This window comes from Trichogramma pretiosum, unplaced genomic scaffold (assembly GCF_000599845.2).
Source record: "Trichogramma pretiosum strain Unisexual culture from Peru unplaced genomic scaffold, Tpre_2.0 scaffold29, whole genome shotgun sequence".
In the NCBI taxonomy this organism is placed as follows: domain Eukaryota; kingdom Metazoa; phylum Arthropoda; class Insecta; order Hymenoptera; family Trichogrammatidae; genus Trichogramma; species Trichogramma pretiosum.
In genome coordinates this window covers 866092-887014 of record NW_019641669.1, presented here as the reverse complement: position 1 = coordinate 887014, position 20923 = coordinate 866092, and the positions used below count along the sequence as shown (strand labels likewise).

Genomic DNA, 20923 nt, shown 5'->3' with positions numbered 1-20923 from the left:
GGGGGGGGGGGGGGGGGGGGGGTTGCGCGCGTTACACGAATCCCATTTGCCCGCGAGAACTTGGAGAGCCCCGGCAATCAGTCAAAATGACAAGTTCTTCTTTGCTGCTGCTACTGCCGAGCTGCTGCATCCCAGAAATATGATACTTTTTACCTTTCATTTTCTGAAAAAGATACCATTGAAGTTTTGGATGCCATGCGCGCGCGAGCTTATTCTCTCGCTGCACTCCCGCCTCGTGCTCTTTCTGCTGCCCCTCTCTCTCTCTCTCTCTCTCGCGCGCGCGCGAGTTTTCACGTGGAAGAAAAGCAGTAACGCGCGCGCGGGCTCTCCGAGCTTTCGAGAATTTCGTTTGAGCTATATATACGGTGTGTATGATGTGATGTGCACGCTCGTTCGCTCGCTAGCTCGTTTCGTTCGTACGTTCGTTCGTTCGGTATTTACCGCAGTGGCCAATTTCAGTCAATCTCTTCCAGCCTATTTGCTCTGAAAAAGTGGCATTGAGCCGTAACAAAAAGTATAACAAGTGTAATAGCGAGGTCTTTATGCACATTATACCAGCCAGTGTCTGTGCAACACACTCCTTTTTTTTTAAATAGCTGCACTGGTTTTATATCTGCATGCTACTTATACATATACACACAAACATGCATAGATAGAGCGAAAGAGAATGAGAGAGGCTCTGGTGGCGTTTATACACACACACGACAGAGACATTCGAGCCATTCATAATGCGCGCGCGAGCACTTTCTCTCGGGGCGCGCGCGCGCGGCACACGTAAATTATCATCATTATCGCGAGCGGCGTTCTCACTGCGGCTACAAAGACTCGACTGCCATTTTATGCATACGCGATAAAAAAAGATACTGTCTATACGTATAATAAACACGTACACCCTCGAGCTCATTCAACGTTCCTCGGTACACAATATAATGGAAGGCAGAAAAGCCGGGCGGACTAAATGCTTTTTCGAATAACAAAAAAATAACTTTTACATAAAAAAAAGAGGGGTAGAGAACGAATAAAAATCGTTATCCACGCGCGCGCACACAATGTCGTATACAACATGCTCTGTGCGGAGGATAACACTGCGCTGAAGATCTTCACAAAGCTTCAAAGGTCGAGTGAGCGCATTCGTGATCCTCTGCTCGTTGACAACTATACGATATGCCCGCGCGCGCGCGATACAAGAGGGCTATATACGCTGCTGTTGTAGCGTAGATATACATAGGATATACATTACAGCGTGACACATACATGCTTGAGCTTTCTGTAGTACGTTACACATTGTGGGAGTCGGGGATGCATATAGTCGAAGCGCATGGAGAGAGAGCGAGTCTCCCACTCTCTTAGACTTTCTCTCTTTTTGGAGGAGCGCCCGTAATTGGACTGACTTTCCTTCGACTTCTCTTTCTACTTCTTCTTCTTCTTCTTCGTCTTCTTAGCCCTCGTACTCGCGCGCGCATGCCTTGCCTATATGCACCCCCTGTCCAATTAGGCAATGCCGGAAAAGACACATACACACGCTCTCTTACTCTCTGTCTCTTTTCTACAGTAGCAGCAGCTCGAGCTTTCTCTCTCTCTGTGTTTCGCTCAGCTCTCTGGAGAAAAGTCTCGTCATTTCTTGAGAAGACGCGCGCGGGCGCGCTTCACTCGCGAGCTACTCTGCCTGTGCTAATAGATTTTTTTTGCAGTCGTGCTCTTCTCTTGTTTTTTTTTTTTTTTTATTTTTCTATAACACTCGCACACCTGTGCAAGTGCTCGACTGTTGGTGTGGAGCTGCACAGTCATCGCACAATGCACGTGTACGCTCAACACTATCTCCGCGCTCGTCTTGTTCCGTTTTTCTTTTTTCTTTTTTTTTTTCTTTTTATTTATATTTTTTTTCTTGCTACCTATTCCGTTCGCTGGAAAATGAGGCTGAGGTGCAATAAGTACTTTTTGTTAAAATTCAAATGGCCATTGTGTTTTTTCGCGTAAACGCGCGCGAGGCAGGAAGTTGTTGCCAGAGAAGAATTTCAAGCTGCGTTTTGCGCTCGCGACCTAATGGATTTTTCTTTCGCACGATGCTCTGCAATCCTCCCTAACGCCGCCGTATGCCGACGCCTCCTCCTCTTTCTCGCTCGTTCACTTTTCCCCCTTGTCTAGGCTCTTTAAGCTAGGTACGCTCACCATCGTGCATACATGCACTCAAGAGAGAGAAGGGAGGGAAAGAGAGGAAAAGAGAGAAATTTCGCTCAAAAGGAAATTACACTTCGAGATACTCATTACTTCCGAGTGATTTTTCGGATACAATATACATTATTTACCGTAGCACGCGCGTTTCTTTGCGAGCATTAAAGTGAGCGAGCGAGCGAGCACAGCACAGCGTCTTTCACGAGTTATTTTTCTGTATTTTTTGCTGCCGTTGTTGTGCTATACTACCGTTCAAAGCTTATCTTTCTTGACTGCCGGGAAAAGTCAACTTTTGAAACGCAATTCCAAGACAAACAATCGTCCATGATGGGACGTAATAGCAGCTCCCTCTCTCTCTCTCTCTCTCTCCCAGCGCGGAACTTTCAGTCTTAACCCTGGGATACTGGTGCTGCTGCACAGTATGCTGTGCAAGTAGCAGCTCGGAGCAGCTTCTGCGCAGAGCAAGAGAGAAAGAGAAATATGAGTAACGACAGTCTCTAGTACGGAAACAACATGCGCGAGCGGGGCGCGCGATATCGAGTTGTATAATTAATGGCAGTAATAGGAGCCCAGGGAGAGAGAGAGAGCCCGAGAGCCGAGCGAGCGAACGAGCGAGCTCTCTAGCTAGCTGCTGCTGCAAGCGCAAGTTTCTCTGCTTTGCCAGGCAAATGAGCTTAGGGGTATCCCACGCGAAAACTTGGGACTAAACCAAATTATACCTGCGCTAGCGCCGCGGCGGCGGCGGGCTCTGTGTGTAACCTGGGGTTTTGAAATACCGAGGCGCGCGCTCATCGCGGTGCTCACTACAGCTGTACTACGCGCGGCGCTACGTATACCTATCTCTCATTACAATTACCCCGGTTGGGTTTTTGCGCTGCAGGACCGATGGCGCAGCGGGCTTTGTGAATAATTTATATATCTCGTGCTTTATGTACGAGCTTTTCGCGTAAACGCGTAATTGCGTGATCGGTTAATCTTTTATTTTTCTTTCAGAGAGAACGAAAGCTCGACGTGTACTCGACATTACCTGTGAACGATCTCCTGCTGAATCCACTCTCTCACTTTGACCTTGGTGTCGATGGTCGACGACGAGTTATCCCTCGATCTCCGGCCGAAGTTGGAATTGTTATCGTAGGCCTTGTCGTTCTTGATGATTTCGCGCAGGTCGGGCTTGCTGGCGCTGTTGCAATAGCCGAGCTGCTGCTGGCGCTCCTCCTCCTGTTTGTTGGCTAGTCTCGGCCGGCTGCCGCTGCCCTTCGGCAATACGACATGATGATGCTGCGCGTGAGCCACGCCAATAACGTGGGGCGAACGTAGCAATGTGTGATGATTGCCGCCGCCGACGCCGCCCCCGGCTTTATTGCGCAGACCGTGGCACTTGCGATACAGATAGAACAGAGCCGTGGCATTGATCAGGAGGAACACGACGCCGAATCCGATGAGTAACGACATCGCCGAGGTGCTTCGAGGCCTATCTTCCCCTGTGCCGTTTCCACCACTGACACCACCGTCGCCGACACCTTTGCCACCGAATTCGGCTCCGTAGTTGACCTTTTGCTGTGGGAATCGTACATTGTACCAACGACACATACAATCAACGCGATAACAAAGAGACGTTTTCTGGCTTGCATCCTTACGCGTGTTTCGCCGTCGCCATCGCCAAGATTAGAGGCTGTAAAGAGCTCGTTGTCGTCGTCGCCATTGGAATTCCCACCAGGATTTAGCACATTGGCCGGTTCGCTTCGATTGCCGTACTCCCGGTCGAAAATGTCCAGCAGACCCGGACGCGGACGCCTCGCCTGGGCCGCCTTCTGCTGTTCCGTCGACAGCTCGATAACTTTGGGTCGGCGTAGCAGCTGCGGTATCTCCTCGTTCCAAAATTCCATTTCCGCGGCGCGATAGCCGTGCCCTACATGCGGCGGTGTGGCTGTAACATTAGTATAAGAGAAGTAGAGAAAAAAAAAATTCTCAGCTATTATTTCTTTTTACAGCTCCGGATAAAAGATTAGGCGTATAAGCGTGCGGATGCGTTAGATTAAATTTTTACATTCAGCTCGTACGGCTAGAGCAGACCACTATATACACCACGAAGAGAGAATGATGGGTCGAAAATCGATGATGCCGCAAGCGGGGGCCTGAGCCGCGTCGCGAGAGAGGTAATTAATCGTTATAACTGTCATCGAGAAAAGCGAGTAGCGTGCGATATATATGGCTGCGCCGGAGCAGCAGCAGCCGCGATGCAACTACGTAAAATTATACGCGCGCGCACGCCGAGCAATTATCAAATTGCATCGCAGCTGGGCATGTATAGCTATCTATCTAGCCCAGAGCAGGCTTTGAACGCCGACGACGACGAACGAACGACCGATAATGTTGTACCTCGAAGACAGCCTCGCGCGCGACGATTTCCAATAATCAATTGGCAATCCAACTAATGTTCCGTCGCTTTATATACACGTATATATACAAACCGACTAAAAAAAAACGAAGAGAGCAAAAGCTTGTAACTCGCTCATGACGACGTGCCTCGGCTCGCGGGCTTGCATGCTATATTGCGCCCGCTATATACGCTAGGTAGGTAGTTATATAATACGGCAAAAGAGGACCGAGAGAAGATTCTTTTTTGACCTTTATATATATACGCCGCTAGCGCACACGGGGACATGTATCAAGAGAGCAAACAACTTACTAAGATTAAAGTACGTCTGGTTTTCGGGGTCGTATTCCGGCCAGTCTATTTGGTAGGGCGAGGTGGCCTCGTAGTCATCACTCAGGTAAGACAGTCTCCTCGGTGGTGGCCTGACGTTGTTCGGGCTCCTGCGAAAATTCAACGAAATAAGAATATACTACTAAGCAGGAGCTGCTACTGCTGCTCTACTCGAGCTTAAGAGAAAGAAAAATTATTGGGGAAAAGGACAAAAGACCGCGCGCAGACACATAAGAAAGAGAATATAAGAAAAGTTTTCTCTCATGTACAATATCTTAATTCACTCTGGAAAAGCTATTAATTTACGATGGTCAAGTTCAGCTCTTAAGCACAATGTGCGAGGACATTTGCGCTTCCTCTCTCTCTTTCTTTTTCTCGAGTTTCACAGTGCTTTTTCGTTTCTTCAATTTAGTCATGGCGACTCAGCTAGATTAACTTACAATTACTTTACAGAGCTCTATCCTTTCGACATAAGACGAGCACTCGGTTGTGCGAATATTTTTTGAATTATCATTGAAAAAAATCAATCATTTCCGCGCCCAGTCCCCGTAATTTTGCAGGTGAATAAAGTTAAAGGTAAAAAAATTGCAGCTCACCCTGAATAAGCGAAATTGCACCACCAGTCCATGATGGCCTTCGACAGCAGCGCCTCGCCTCTGTCGTAAGCTGCGCTCAGGTGATGGCCCTCGCCGCTCAATGGAATACCCAATACGTAAGGCAGCTCCTCGCCATGAACCGTGCGCTGGATCTGCTCCTGAAAGTGAGTGTCGCTAGTTTCAAGAAATTTTTTCTTTTTGTGTAATTTTCGTCTCGGGGCGCTCTGTTATCTCATTGAAAAAAAACTTTAATTGAATTCAGATATAATGTAAAATAAAACATTATAATTAAATCGACTGATGGTGAATTTTATTTAAAGTACCTTTAAAAAAAATTGTTGTTCAAAAATAATGTATAAAGTTCCTTTATTTTACATAAACAGCGCAAAAAATGCAGGAAAATGTAATTATATACATTATTTTTAATCTAGAAATGAATAAAAAATATTTAATCCTAAATTCAATTTTAAATACGATTGAATACTTCAATAACGTTCAATAATGGCTATTCAGTTTTTTCCTTTATTACGCAAAAAAAGTATGCTATTCAGTAATAATTGAAGTTTTCGCCGCAAGATGGCGAGTTGATACTTGTAAATTTGTTGATATTTGTAAACCTGCAAGTGGTAATGTCAGAATAATTGTATAAGTAAAAGTCAGGTTAAAAAAAATAAACATCTCGGGCAAGAATCGAACATTTCTTGTTATTGGAAGAGATTAGACGTCTGCTAATGTAAAGCAGGCAAAGATCCCAGAAGCATTGTAAGAAATAGATTCAAAGTTACAAATTTTATTCAACTTAAATTTAACATCATATTGTCAAAAGCAATACAACAATTCAACAAAATTTGGAGCTTTCCTTGTGAGAGGTTTGTGTGTGCATAACATACACCCACACAATATTATAAGCATTACTTGTAAAAGATCTATTTTTCGTTCTTGTTCTGATGGATTTTTTATAAAACGATTTTCATAGTAATGGCGAAAAAAAAGTTAAGAAGCTTAGGACAAACGAAGTATATGGCCGGATGCGCTGTTTGTTTTATAATTTGAATCCATATTAAGTTTTATTCGTCGGATCAAAACTCGCGCATGCACGCAGCACAGCTCGCGTTAAGCACAAAAAATTAGCGAACAAATACGTCTAGTTTGTGCGAGAAATTCTTCAGGTACGCAAGGCTCGAGCTTCATATTCTTTAACATACAGCACTTTTATGTATCTTTTACGTTAAGCAAGACATCACCTTTTTGTAAATGCTCAGCACGTCAAGCATAAAAAATGAATGCAAAAATATTTTCAGATAAAAACGTTAATACATCAACACGACCGCTTGTCGCAGCGAGCGCAACGAAAAAACTAAAGTGAATCGCGATAAAAAAATCGTTATATTTCAGTCTTAAAATCATCGACGTAACGAGAGACGCCAAAGAAATAAAGTGAAATGAAAACAAAATACAATGAAAATAAAACCACCGGCTACTCGCGAGTTTTATGAGATGACGCCAAAACGTACGTCGCGCCCGGCTTTTAACAATTATAGCACGCATTTTTCGCACACCCTTTTCACCGCGACACATATAATAGTAGCGTTATTACGAGCGGTGTATGTTTGTATGTTTGCTCGCGCACGGACGCGAGCCATGAAACGTACGACTGTCGCGCCTGGAAAACAAATGAGATTAGCTCGGGCGAGTATATAGCGGTCCGGGATTAGAAACGTACACCGAGCGTGGCTCTCGGGCAGTCGTACATTATATCTACGTACATGTATATATGGCAGCCTGCAGCCGCGCGTATATATATAAATGATAATAAGGGGGGAGGGGGGACAGCTGGACCCGACTTTGGCCGGGCGATACTTACGTTGATATCGAGAGAAAGTTTGTCCCTAATGGATTTGGGATGCGAAAACACGTACATGTAGCTTTTGGGATTGGCTCTGGAGTGCATATTAGCCGTAGCTACGAGAGGCGCCACGATTCCGCTGTCCGAGACCACTTGGAGCGCTAAGTCTCGATTACGCTGGCGCGTGTCGCCGCTGCTGCTGCTGCCGACGCCACCGCTGCCTCTGCCGCTCCTCTCGTCTTCGTCCCTGCCGTAGTGCTCGAGAACTTTGCGCAGAATCAGCTCGGGCTCGAGTTCGTGGCTCGCCTGCGACGCAACGACAAATCACTGGTGAAATTGTAACATGTGTGCGCTGCGCTGCGCTCCAGTAGCAGCAGCACCATATAGGTATACAAAATATTACATAAACGCTCGAACACGCACGGAGGCAACTTCCGAGGAAGCCAGAGCAGAAGCTCCAGCTCACGCGCGCCATACTATACTATACTCCTAAACTCCTCGACGTGTTGTCGTCGTCCGCACGTACATCGCACGCAGTACTGCAGCAGCAGCATGCATGAAACGCCCTTGCCCCACGCTCCCTTACCATTCGTGAGCGCGCGCGCTAATTAACATTGTTTCATTTCTAGACGCGCGAGCGAGGGCGAAGGTACTACGAATTTCGTACGCGACTCTTGTCGTATTATATCAGAATATGTAATTGTACTTTTAACTCCGGGAATCTTCTTCGCCTCTTCTATTCCTTTCTCCCAAGCTTTCGTTTATCGATACTATCGCTTAGCTGCTGGTGTACGGCGATGGGACGCGAATTTTAACCCCCTTTGACTCCCTTCCCCTTCCCTCTCGAAAAAAAAGAAGAATAAAAGTTTTCCCTCGAATGTTCTTTGATAAGATAATTTTATTGGACCTTCGAACGGATCTAAGATTACTTTCCCTCCGGAGATCCCTCGGAGAAGAGGGAGTGAGAGAAATCCGAGCGTGCGAGAGAGCTCGAAAAAGTAAGTCGCGAGCTGCAGCGCACACGTATTGAAATATGTCCTCCAAGTAGTTGGCAAACTTTCTCAAGCGGGTCATATGCGGCGGCGGCGGCTGCTGCTGCAGATTCTACATTCGCAGCTCTCCGCGCGCTCGAGCTTCGCTCTAGCTTCACCCCTAGCTTCGCACATCGACCTCTTCCTAGCCTGTATCATTCCATACATATGTACGTATATGCATCTCGTGTGTGCAGTTGCTGTGCGCGATCTCCGAGTATTAGAAAGCTCGACGTATCAGTTCAGGCGCGCGCCAATCGCATCGATAAGCATCGCAGCTTTGAGAGTAAAACATGATTCACCGCGCGCGCCACCTCACCCTCCTCTCCTCCTCGCCGGCGGAAACAGCTTCTCTCTATCTCCATCTCTTTCTCGCTTGCGTGCTTTCATACGCTGTTGCTATGAATTGCACCGCCGCTTCCCATGTACTGCGACGATACGTATACTCACTTTGACGCTTTCGCGAATGAATTCGTCCCGCCTGGCGCTGGATAATCCTTCGAGCAGCGCGAGCCCAGGCAGCAAATTGAATTTTTCCAGCTCCGTCACGCCGTACATCAGGTCGAATCTACAAAAGAGATACATACAACATATTATGCACGCATATATACGTTGTGTGCTATATTTCTAGTAGATATATATTAATATGTGCATCTGCGCAGTTCGCACATTGTGTAAACAGAAAATTTTTCGTCAACAAGTATATAAGCGTTTTCAGTGGCCAATATATGTATATAGAGCTCGAGCTTTTTTGCCCGAGATCGCGAGCGCGCGCGGATTTCAATGCGATATACACTCCGAATTTTTTTCCTTACTTTCCTCAAGCGGACCGGATAGAAAAGCGAAGTGGTTCTAGTCCTCGACGACGATCCACGCTCTCTGGTTCTTTTTTTTGCTCTTCTTTTACCCAGCACTCGGGTGGGAAAAAGAACTTGATAATGCAAATAGTCTCGAGTCAGCGTTATAGCGGTGTAGTAGTAGCTAAATGCGGTCTCATTTCGCCGATTGTGCCTTGATGGCTTTGCCTGCATCCAGAACGGTTTACGATTAAAGTTGCCGCAAAAAAGAGAAGAGAAAGAGGAAAAGAGAGAGGTAAAAAAAGCACCCACACGCGGTATGGGCAAGCCATCTCGCGATAAGACAGCCAAATAGAAATTTTTTTAGAAGAATTAATCGGCAAGTATCAATCTTACTGCAGTAGCTATACGTTATACGTATACGCGCGTGCACCGGCATGGAATCGAGCCTTCGCTCCCGCCATCGGGCAGGGACGGGAGGGAAGGGTACTATAAAAATTACGACTGGACATCTTTTTGGCTTGTATACCCGCGCGTGATGCCCGGTGGCGGTGGCCCTTCAATATCATTAATCTTTCCGAGCAATAAATTCTTCCTCTCTCCCCCCCATTCCGAAAAGTCATAGAGCAGATTTATGGCAGCTGCAGCTCATCCATACACACGAAGGTACGGAGAAGGGGGTAAAGAGGGAGAGAGAGAAGTAAGCTAATTATAACGCCACGAGGATATTTGCCATTTTAATCGTTTCCACTTTGGGTGCACGGAGAGGGCTGCATAGTAGTAGTAGCAGTATAGCACGCGCGCCCCGAACGACTCGCGCGCTACACTACCTACTGCCGTTGCACACACTCTACCATGCTATAATGCTATGGGCTGATATAACTCCTGGGTTTAATTAGCATAATCATGGCGAAAGCTGCGCCGCAAGCCATGGCGTATACACACCCGCGCGTGATATTCCAAGGCGGGTTCATGCTGCAGGCTATAATGCAATGAGCTATAGGCTGCGTGTATATATCTGTGTACTAGCTGTGCACTGCTGCTCTGTACGTACCTGGAGAGACGCTCGGCATTCTTCATTAAATTGCCTGGTTTGTCCGGTATGACGGCCGAGTCGACCAGTGGCGCGAACGCGGGCACGAACTTGGGCTTGTGAATCTTGACGTTGAGCAAATCCTGCACCGAGCGATTCTTCAGGCAGGCCGACAGCTCCTCGTCGCTGACTTGCGGACAGTTGAGCGCGTAAGCGACCTTTTGAAAAAAGTATAAGTTTGTATTAGTTTGTTACATTAGCTTTTTTCAATGTACAAGCGAAGCGTGTCGAATTTTTTCAGGATAGAATTGGGATCGAAGCTGCGCATTACATAAAGCTTAAGTGCAGTCAGGTTGGGACACACGTGCAGCGCAGAGAGAGAGAGAGAGAGAGAGGCAGTGCGCGCTCACGACGAACACAATGTATAAAACGCTTCATTAACTCGAGATGGGATTGAAATTCGAATGGGAACGCTCGTGCGCGCAGTACACGATCGATCAGAGCCGACAGAGCAGCAGCGCAGCATCAGCTCGTATCAAGCTCTATCGGTATTCATGACTACGAATATATACGTATATAGAGAAGATGCGGGAGAGGAGGGCAGCCGACAGAGTGAGAGGAACATGCACGTGTACAGAGATAAGGAGAAGATTGAGGTACACAGGCTATATGTAGTGCTATGTAGAAGGTGGAAGCGTTAGTGGTCGGAATCAGCAGCAACAGCAGAAGCGTAGCTAACGTATATACGCTGAGCACACCTGTTTTGTGATTTGCAGCGGGGCTTTGCCAATGGCATCTGGATTAAGAGCCGATCCAGACATCAAGACGGCTCGTTTGAAGAGACCTGCAAAGCGAGAAACGGTAATATCAGCGTCATTTTTCTTTTTCCTACATCCTGAGCGGATAGAACCTCGAGCGTCGTCGAGCTTGTTACGCTCGCACCGATGAAAATTCACGCCTGCAGCTTTTGCAAGGATACAATGCGGTGTGCGAGCGGCAGGGCGTCGCGCGCGTGCCACTTAGCCGCGCACTAACAACAACAGCAGCAGCAGCAGCAGCAGCAGCAGTAACACCACGCGATGTGGAGAGGGAGCAACGCTAGAGTAAAACTCGAACAATAACAACATGAAATCAAGCGCGTTCGTGTGCATAATCCAGAAAGCTCCGAGTGAAATCTACGTTGGTATATATATGTATACGCGGCGTCGGTGCCTGCTAGGCATCCTCTGCGTATAAATCAAAGCACAAACTATTCGCGGAATCGAGGAAACTTTGAATTCTCGACGATCGACTCTGGCTCGTCTGCGGAGGGGGTTACTCGCAAAACATACGTGCGCTGCTGTGTGCACGCTGCCACAAGTACGTAATAAATAAGTGTATAATACTGTCATAATGTAGCGGTCGATTCGTCACGACGTTTTGATGTATTTTCACAAAGTGAATTGTTTAATACAGACCGGCGTTGATGGGGCTGAGCAGCAGCAAATTGACGAAGACTGCACCGGTGCCGTGGCCGAGCAGCGTAATGCTCGCCGGATCTCCGCCGAATTGGCCGATGTTGTCCTTGAGCCAGGCGAGCGCGGCTATTTGGTCGAGCAGACCGAAGTTGCTGGCCGTTTCGTCTTTGGTTCCGGGTCGCAAGAAACCTGTATGGATGCGTGCAGAAATGAATGTACATCACTTTAAACAACACAAGATTAATTTTTACCCTCTCGAAAATTTTTAAGCTCTACAGCGTGTACGTACATTATAAGCGGCAATTGCTTATTGCAATTTTGACGAGGTTTACTTTAGAAATAAACTTCTTTTCAGGCGAGCAGTTTTTTCAGCTCTTGAAATCGGCAGACACAAAGGAACAACGAGAGCGACAGGCAGGCGGTATGGCTGACGAGATCGAAATATTATATACACGAACGTAAAAACTATACATCGCATCCTCGACTACTGTCGATTCAATGAAGCTCCTGCCTGCCGAACATCCAAAAGCTCTCAGCTGAACTCGCGCGCACGTACACGCATATACCCAGATTACCAATTAAAAAGTCGGATCGCGCGCGCGCCAGCGAGGTAGGTCGCGCAAGCTCGTTGACTGGATTTTCATTAGAGCTTTTATGCATACACGCTTGCCTGATATATACTATATATACTATGCATATACAATTAATGCATTTAATGGGATGAACTGCTGCATCGTAGTGGCATTATATACTGTATATTTAGTTGCAAAACCTTTACCCAAAATCCCCAATCGGAAGTTGACGGTAACGAAAATAACGTTGCCGTAAGCCGCCAGCACCGTGCCGTCGTATGGATTTCCGCTGTTCCACTCGTAGCTCTCGCCGTGCACGAACACCATCACCGGGTACCTTTCCAAATTGTTTTTCTGGCCTGAAAACACAAAAGGGCGTCGTGAGAGACAAGCAAAAGTGAACATTTGTTTTATCATTATTATTATTACGATGTATTTTTTCGTTGCATTGCGGTTATATTACTATATTATGAGCCTGAAAATGCGACTCGCCGGAATTTTTGCGGCCTCGAGCGCGAGTGGTATAAGCCAGGATATATAATTACAAGATGTCCGACGATATTGTTGTTGCCTGAGCTTGCAAAGAAAAGTGATATTGTATCATACGTATGTATACGTGCGACACAATTGTGCAAAGCGCCCATGTGCTGCTCTGTTGGTACTAGTGGCGGTGCTGGTGGTGGTGAGCTCTTGGGCACATGTCTCGAATGAATGAATGTAAAAAAGGGCGTGCACGCAAGAGTGTGCCTCGGCAAAAAAAAGGAACGAAGAATATAGTATACAGAAATGCGGACGCTCGCTCGCGCGAGCCATTGTGTGCCTCGGAAGAAGGTCAGTTATTAAGCTCGCTCGCAAGCTCACCCTACAGGTGTGCAAGTGTGCGTGTATATGTGTGTGCCTGGCCGACACTCTGCTTCGTGGATTATATAGATGTGAATAGCTGTTCCGTCCTTCCGTGTCAGAAAGAATTTATTATTATTATTATATCTGTTATTATTTCGCACCTATTGTTCTGCGGAGCTCTTTTGTACGATTTTTATTTATTGAACCGGTGCCACTTACATTTTCCTCTTCTTTTTTTTAGCAAAAACAAAAATACTACATCTCTTGCTTGGCGAACTACGCTAGAATCGGCGCTTCTATTATGTCGTTGGCTAGACTAATTGGAGATAAATTTCATACGCAATATAATAAACATTGCTCTGTGCTTTCAAGCTTGATAAAAAATATCGTCACGTTGATAACAATTTTACCGAATGAGACAAACATCATTTGGGGGGTAGTTTATTATATTTTCACAAGAAAGTACTCGAGAGGATAAAAACCTAGAAATTCAATCGCATGGCGATGATTATTTTATTTCGTGGGAATGAAAATCTCGTACGAAACGGATACATATGTACATTTTATATTTTTTCGCTCCGTGAAGTTTTAATTGTGTGTTTTACGCCTCTTCAAATGTTGAATTAGAATATTCTCGACGAAGATAGGGGGAGAGCCAAAAAAAACGAATAATTTCATATAATATAAATTTTATTCAGCCGTTGTACGGCAAAAAAATTAAAAATATCCTCATTAAATGTTCCCTTTTTTCGACCGCTACGTGTGTTCGCATGTGCACGTGTGCAGATCCGTGTAAAAGCTAGGTTTAATGCATGCCAAAAAAAGATAATCAGAGAAAAATTTATGCTTTTCGCTCTCTTATTACGCGAGCAAGCTTGAAATCCTGCTTAGTCAGTAAAATAAAATGAAAATTAAGGGCATTTAAAGGGAGAGCTTGTTCCATACATGTTAATATGTTAAATGGCCGCGCACAAAAGAACGAGAGGTCGGTCAGTCGGTACGTGTAGCCCAGGCAGGTAGAGGTACAATTTGTCTGGCAACTGCGAGTGTAGCGAAGAGAAAGAGAGCAAGAGAGGGAGCGAGAATAGTCATAAAAAAAGAAACGACAACTGGCCTGCGCATGACTCAAACTGTTGTACGTCAGCAGTGGAGGGCAATTTGGACGATCAGACGAGGGAAAGAGAGCCGGGGCATAGTTGTAGCGCATGTAGCGCGAGAAAGAGCCGAACACAACCCAGTTTTCAGCGTCGATTTTTTTTCTTTTTTTCTGTTAACCCTTTTTGACCTCGCAGCTCACGCGCCGTCGCCTCCGTTTTGCCTCTACTCTCTCTCTCACAAAAAAATGTAGCCAACTAGCGTTAGGATGGCCTATCTTGCAGCTGTACGATATGCAAGCTCGCGCGTTCGGCGTCCCTTCAGCATCCGGATCGGAATACGTTGCTTCTCTCTCGCTCTCGAATCTTTTATGCAGCGTCGTTTGCTTCGGGTAAAAGAGGAAAAAAAGGAAGAGAGGAGCAAAAAAAAGTCCAAATACAACAGCGTGCAGCAGCAGCAGCCGCCGCCGCCACCACTACAACTGCCGCATAGTAGAATCGATGCGTCGTCGTCGTCGTACCCTCCACTGTCTATGAACTTTGAATTTTTTGCATCGGACATTTTGCTCTCTCTCCTCGCAAGTACTGCAGCTCTCTCTCTATCTCTTTCTCTTTTTACTCTCATTATTATTTGATTTACATTTAAGCTGGCGCGAAAAAAGTTTCTCTCTTTTCTAGTAGAAACTTTCTGATTTATTCGGCTATAATGGAAAAATGAATGAAAATGTTCGCCTTCCTTGCCCGAGTTATATTCGCGAGCGCACCCGCGACGTTCGCCAGACTCTCTCTCTCTCTCTCACTCTCTCTCTCCCCTTAAAATGTGAATGAAGTCTGTTTTTATTCTTTTGTTTTCGATGCGTCGACGTAGCGTCGTGTGTAAACACGATGGAACAGCAAATGGGAGCTCCGAGCTGCACCGAAGCAAGAAAAGAAAAAGAATATGTGCACCTAGAGCTCGACGAATATGCTTATAGCAGGTGCAAGAGTGGACGCAGCAGTGGCAGCCGCTACGGCTCTCTTATATATTTTTCGTCGAATGCCGAATTCGTTATGCTAATGGCGAGAATAAATTTTCCGTTCCACGTCGGACGATGCCAGCAGCCATGGCATGGAGTCGAGCTAGCCGCAGCCAGCAAAACGCGGGTATACTACAACATGCACGCAGCTGTATATAGGTGTGCGAAATGTGATGCCCTCCGCTCGAAAGAAACCTTCGGTGGCTGCACAAGTCCATACACGCTTAATGGCCATTTACATAATTGCACTCTCGAACGCGCGCGCACCCCGCGCACTCGTGTATACTTTCAAAGATACATAATTTCCGTTAAAAGTTACCATAGTTCAAGTTGCCAGCTATCTCTCTCCCTATGTCTCGCCAAAGCAGCAACAGCAGCAGCAGCAGCAGGAGCAGAGTCGACGTTTCGACGAGCTTGTTCGCAGGGCAACGCGCAAGTTCTTTCTCTCTCTCTCTCTCATATGTAATATAACCGTACGAGCTCGCATGTACATGAACTCGCGTATCTCCGCTCGTAGTGTGTTTATAATTGAGGTGCATCACCGCGTGCGGATCGAGCTCTGCATTTCATATTTATACATATTTTACCTAACAAAAGAAACTCACCGCTGCTGCTATGGGTGCATTTTTTTAATATGTTTTTCCTTCTTACGCACACGGCTATAGCGTGAATATAGAGTAAGGGGGAGAAAAAAGTAGTATTATATTTTTTTTTATGCCCGAGAAATAATGGAGTATATACGATCGTATTCAATTAACTGCCGAGCTTGGTCATAAATAAAATCATATTTTACATTTCTGCAGTGTGCGGCAGCGGTGGTGGCAGCGCACACTCGGAAGCATATTGAGAAAAGCGCTGAGTGCAAAAAGAGAGAAGAGAAAGAAAATGCGCTTGCTCTGTCTCTATCTTTCAATGTATTTTTCTGATTTTTCGTTCTCTCGTTCTATCTTCTATTTTTTTCTCTTATATCTACCTCTCTTTCTCTTATTGTGTCGGAGCGAAGTCGCAAGCGTGCGCGCGGACAAAGTGAACTTGAGGCATGCGAAGGAATTTACGAGCAATCGTTGGAACGATAAAAATAAATGGACGCAAATAAGAGAACGAGGATACGAAAGCCAACGTCAGGAGGTAGGAAGAATTCCGCGGACAGGTTTCTCTCTCTCTCTTTCTTTCTTCCTCTCTCTCGTTCTTTTGGACTCGATGCAGATTTACATGGAAATTGAAAGAGGCGCACTGGGCGCACTACGGATCAATGGAGTTACACCGTTAAAATTGATGCATCGGTAGATATTTTCATTTTACCTTCAGTCATATTCTCCGCACTACATACCGTGTAATACACGAAAGCCCGAGCAGCAGAAGACTGCGCGAAGAGAGTTTTGCCGAGGGAGATGCTGCCGCTGCAGCATCTACATAAATCAACCGGTGGCGAAAACTTCAATGTATTCGCGAAATTATAGATATGCACGTGTATATAACCCAGGGCGGTGGCGACGGGGCCGAAAGTAGGTACATACATATGACGCGTGTAAATCGATGCGATAGGGAAAGCGGATTTTCTTCGGGGAATTTTTGCGAGTTGCACGCCTCGGTTGCGCAGCGATCATGATTGATAGTAAGTTTTTCCGGATACCCAGCGTGGCTCCCGAATCTTCGTTTACATCCGCGAGCGCGCGTACCAAGTAAGAAGAAGAAGAAGAAGAAGTGCCGTATTTCGTGTATGGGCATATTTTTAAAATCCAGCGGGTATATAACACACACTCACGCACACCAGCAGTCGAAATAGAGAAAAATATATATTATTTGTCAAGCCCTTTCGTCGCGTATAAGCGTATATTGATGTATAAGGTAATCTCTTGGGGTGAAAATAAACTTCCCGCGCCGTGCCGTGAAAATATACGATGGATAACCTTATTGAATCATAATATCGAAAACCAACACTCGGTGTTCGCTGATAGAAAGCGAGAGAGAGCAAGGGAGACGGAAAGAGAGAGAGAGAGATAGACAGACAGAAAGCTCTCAAAGCCTTCCGCAATATTTTTCGCATCGAGAGCTATGAAAATAAGCCCGATCGTGTCTGTCTCTTCCCGCATGGCTGCGACAAGATCTTCATTTCGATTCACCGAATTTGTGCTTTCGTTCGACCACCCATGCAAACTTTACATAAAAGTGTATGGGCTTGCAGGACCGAGTGCAAATATTCGACTAGCTCATAAACAAGTTCAATTGGTTTTGTACATCGGGCACGAACATCGCGAAACAGTAATAAAGCACTTCATTGGGCTTGAGCGAGCGATAAATTACTCTCTTTCTCTCTCACCCCTCTCGAGCCCGAGCTTTTTCCGAAAGAGTCATCATTTTTAATCAAGTTCAATGAGACGCGTGCGCGAGTACATACATCGCTTGCGCAACGCGTATACAAAATGGTAAATCCACCCACGAATTCACATACGCACGCACAACGCATACCACGATACTTTCATCGAGAGAATTCCCATCTCGAACGCCGTTTATATACACGCGTCGAGGATCGATCAGAAGGTCCTACCATATACATACACGAGCTTACACGTATACACACACAACCGCAAATTGAAATGCGATGTTCGTGGCGGCTCCTTTTATATGCATGTACGGTGCGTAAGCGCGCGTGTAAGCTGCATAGCAAGCGGTCGTACGTTGGGTGCAGCACGTGATACTAAAAGCGAGAACTGCTGCCATCGCTTGGAAAGGGCTCGAAGCTTGCAAGCTCTCCCAACAGGTGCACGATGGTTACCGTGGGAGAGCAGGGAATTTATAGCGAGCTTGAACTGATGCTGAATAGATGGCAGTGCAGACTTGGTTTTTCCTCGAAACTCTCTTTCATTGGAATGAAATCATGAAGGAATAGTTTGATGCATCAAAATGGTACGTTAGCAAGCCACTCGCAAAAAACTCTAGATCATTATGGGGTGCTTATAATATACGTGAGTGTATTAACCTTCATTTACCTACTTCGTTTACAATCATTCTTTAAATGGATACGACCTTGCTTGTACCTAAAACTCTTTTATTCTTAAATTTTTTGTCTATATAGTAACTTTGGAAAAAATCAATAACATTTGAAGATTTATGAAATAAAACATGATCAGAAGTGGTCCTTGCCGTTATTTATATCGTACTACTCTTATTTTGCCACTTACAGATTTACAGATAAAGAGTACTCGCCATCTAGTATCCTATATTATATTTAAAGAAGTTGGAAACTGGTCTAAATTTGCCAAAACAGTTGAACAGTCATTTTCGGGTTGTATAAAATATGCTTAACATTTATAACTTTAACGAATAATTGCCAAAAAACCATTGGATGGTAGAAAATTTAAAAAAAATGACCATTTTTTTATCATTAGGTCAGTATTAATGTTAAATATTAGTACTCCTTTTCAAGACAGAAAAACTCTTTTTCAAAATATAAGTTTCATAAGATTAAAAACATAGTTGTTTCAATTGAATATTTCTTTAAAAGAGTTTTATTGCTGTACATTAACACATGTTCAATCTTTGTAAGTTTCTATCTCGAAAATTCTAGCCAAAAATTTACAAAAACAAAGTCTTTGCAATTAGTCAAAGAATACGTGAGAATTTTTTCAAAATTATTATGGGTGTCTTTATATTTATGTCCAAGCGAGCTAAAAAAATCTTGGGAACGAGGTTCCACGCAAGTTGGTAAATAATGGACACCGTAGAGTGTATATCTGACATTTATAAAAGTGCGAAAGCATCTCGCGAAATGCGTTATGGCGCAATGTTTATCTGCGACTGTTTGCGACGGCGAGCAGCTCCGTGCTTTAGCGCTCGCGGAAAAGATGATTGCTCACGGGCCAAAGTGCAAAGCCTTGTATTACCGCGCGTGCGAATCTCTTTGCACCCACTCTCGTGTTTTTTACGAAAAATTGAACGAATTTTTCGTTTTGTTGTTTTCCACGTATATATACATAAAAGGTGACGTACAACACCTGAGAGCAGCCTCGAGCGTAGTTGTTAGTATTCGAGATGTACGTGCTAGACCCTGCTGCTGGGCGCATGATGGTGTACTACTATCGTCGTCGTTGGCGGCGGTGGCGCAGGTGCGACTAGAATCGAAAATCTGTCAAAGTTGAGGAAGAGATATTGCCATATCAGTAAGGAAGTTTGATCTAGTTCGCTCTGCACAACTCTCTACTCGAGTGATTTTCTTGCTCCGGGTGTGGTGTTTATATATGCGCTTGTTTCCGGTTGATTTCTCAACTACGACTTCTGCGTCGTGTATAGAATTAAACGCGGGAAGATTCAGAATGTACATTGGGTGAAGTAGAAAATACATATAATTGAGCAATTTTAAATCCGGATCTATACATATATCTATAATTTTTTGTCCAATTGTTTGAGATTTAAACTAAATTTGAGCGGCAAAACCCCCTTTCCTCATCTGTAAATATGTAAATAGTGCAAATAGATTTTTCTTAGTCATGTAAGTTTGTTATTCGTTTGCAACCACCAGTCTCGAGAAATACTCTCACAAAACACACGCAAAAAACGAGCAATAGTGACGCTCATTTCTCTCAATATAGTTCTATAGTCATTTCTAAAATCAAAAACAATTCCTCAATTTTATTCAAAGTTTCATCTCAGACACTAATACTTATTTGACTAACTTAATTGTTATATTTGTATATCTACATTTCTCGCGCGCTCGCCACCTCACATTGGTCAACGTAAACACACGTCGAAAGCGTCTATATTGTCGCTGTACGCATCTTATATATATACGAAGCGGTCTTAGAAAGCGAGTCACTGGCTGACCTCATTTACGAGGAGCTGACCTCCGAGCGCACCTCGTATACCGCAAGAGCCATTAACCCTTCACTATAAATCGGACGATTCATTTGAGCTGGTGGTAATGGTGTATATCCTTGCTACTCGACCACTCGAAATCTCTAAAACCTTAAATTTTTATCTCCTTTATATAAAGTGCGATTTCGTTTCGTTAGACGTCGCGCCACGTACGTATACGTACATTCGCACAGGCGCGCACGTGCACTCATTCACGCTCATCTCATCACCCCAGATTTTTATCCAAAGCCCGGCGATGTCTCTGGATTTTATTTTCTTTTTTTTTTTATATAAAACTACGCGCAACTCTGTATATCTCTTTCTCGCTCGTATGCAGCAGCAGCAGCAGCAGCAGCAGCAGCAGTGGCGATGCTCATATATAGAAGGCAACGCTCATTCACCTCGTTACCGTGGCATTCATTCGGGCGTTCGGCTTCCGGCTTTATGCGCTCGAATGATTAAAAAAGAGATGTGTGCAGCGAGCGAGCGTTCCGTCCGCCCAGCCGTACGTTTCAGTCAACGGGAGCTTGCAGCTTGCAGCCGTATACGCGCGGAGCTCGAGTTTTTTTGCGCTCGCTGCGTCTCGATGATGACGAGGCTCGACTTGTTGGAAAATTAGGTTACAGGCCAATTAAATGTCCCGAGAGTGTGAATACATATAATATACGCGCGTATTATATAATATATTAATGCTTCGTCTAAAAGAGAACTTTTGATGCAGTTACAAGCCCTCGCGTATCTCCTTGACGCGTGTTCACGCAGCTATAAGCTCAATTTCTGGTGCTAAAACGGGTCGTACGCGGTGAGAGAGGGAAAAAGGAAGTGCATTATCGTCTCGCAGATACACAGCTGTCGCGATAACAAATACAATTAATCTCGAGGAACTGAATCTCTGCCTCTACCTCTGC

The 20923-nt window shown here is 45.1% G+C and overlaps 1 protein-coding gene across 1 annotated transcript in view; it reads right to left on the bottom strand.

Moving 5' to 3' along the window:
- The window catches only part of LOC106660037, a 49013-nt gene that overhangs the window by 15164 nt on the left and 12926 nt on the right, over window positions 1-20923 (bottom strand). The window contains exons 3-13 of the mRNA XM_023460382.1: window positions 12418-12570; window positions 11640-11828; window positions 10941-11026; window positions 10204-10400; window positions 8803-8920; window positions 7340-7627; window positions 5476-5633; window positions 4862-4989; window positions 3810-4099; window positions 3442-3729; window positions 3200-3390 (exon numbers count right to left, since the gene is read on the bottom strand). Of these exons, the coding sequence (XP_023316150.1) occupies window positions 3200-3390; window positions 3442-3729; window positions 3810-4099; window positions 4862-4989; window positions 5476-5633; window positions 7340-7627; window positions 8803-8920; window positions 10204-10400; window positions 10941-11026; window positions 11640-11828; window positions 12418-12570 (2086 nt within the window). The remainder of the gene's footprint in view (window positions 1-3199; window positions 3391-3441; window positions 3730-3809; window positions 4100-4861; window positions 4990-5475; window positions 5634-7339; window positions 7628-8802; window positions 8921-10203; window positions 10401-10940; window positions 11027-11639; window positions 11829-12417; window positions 12571-20923) is intronic.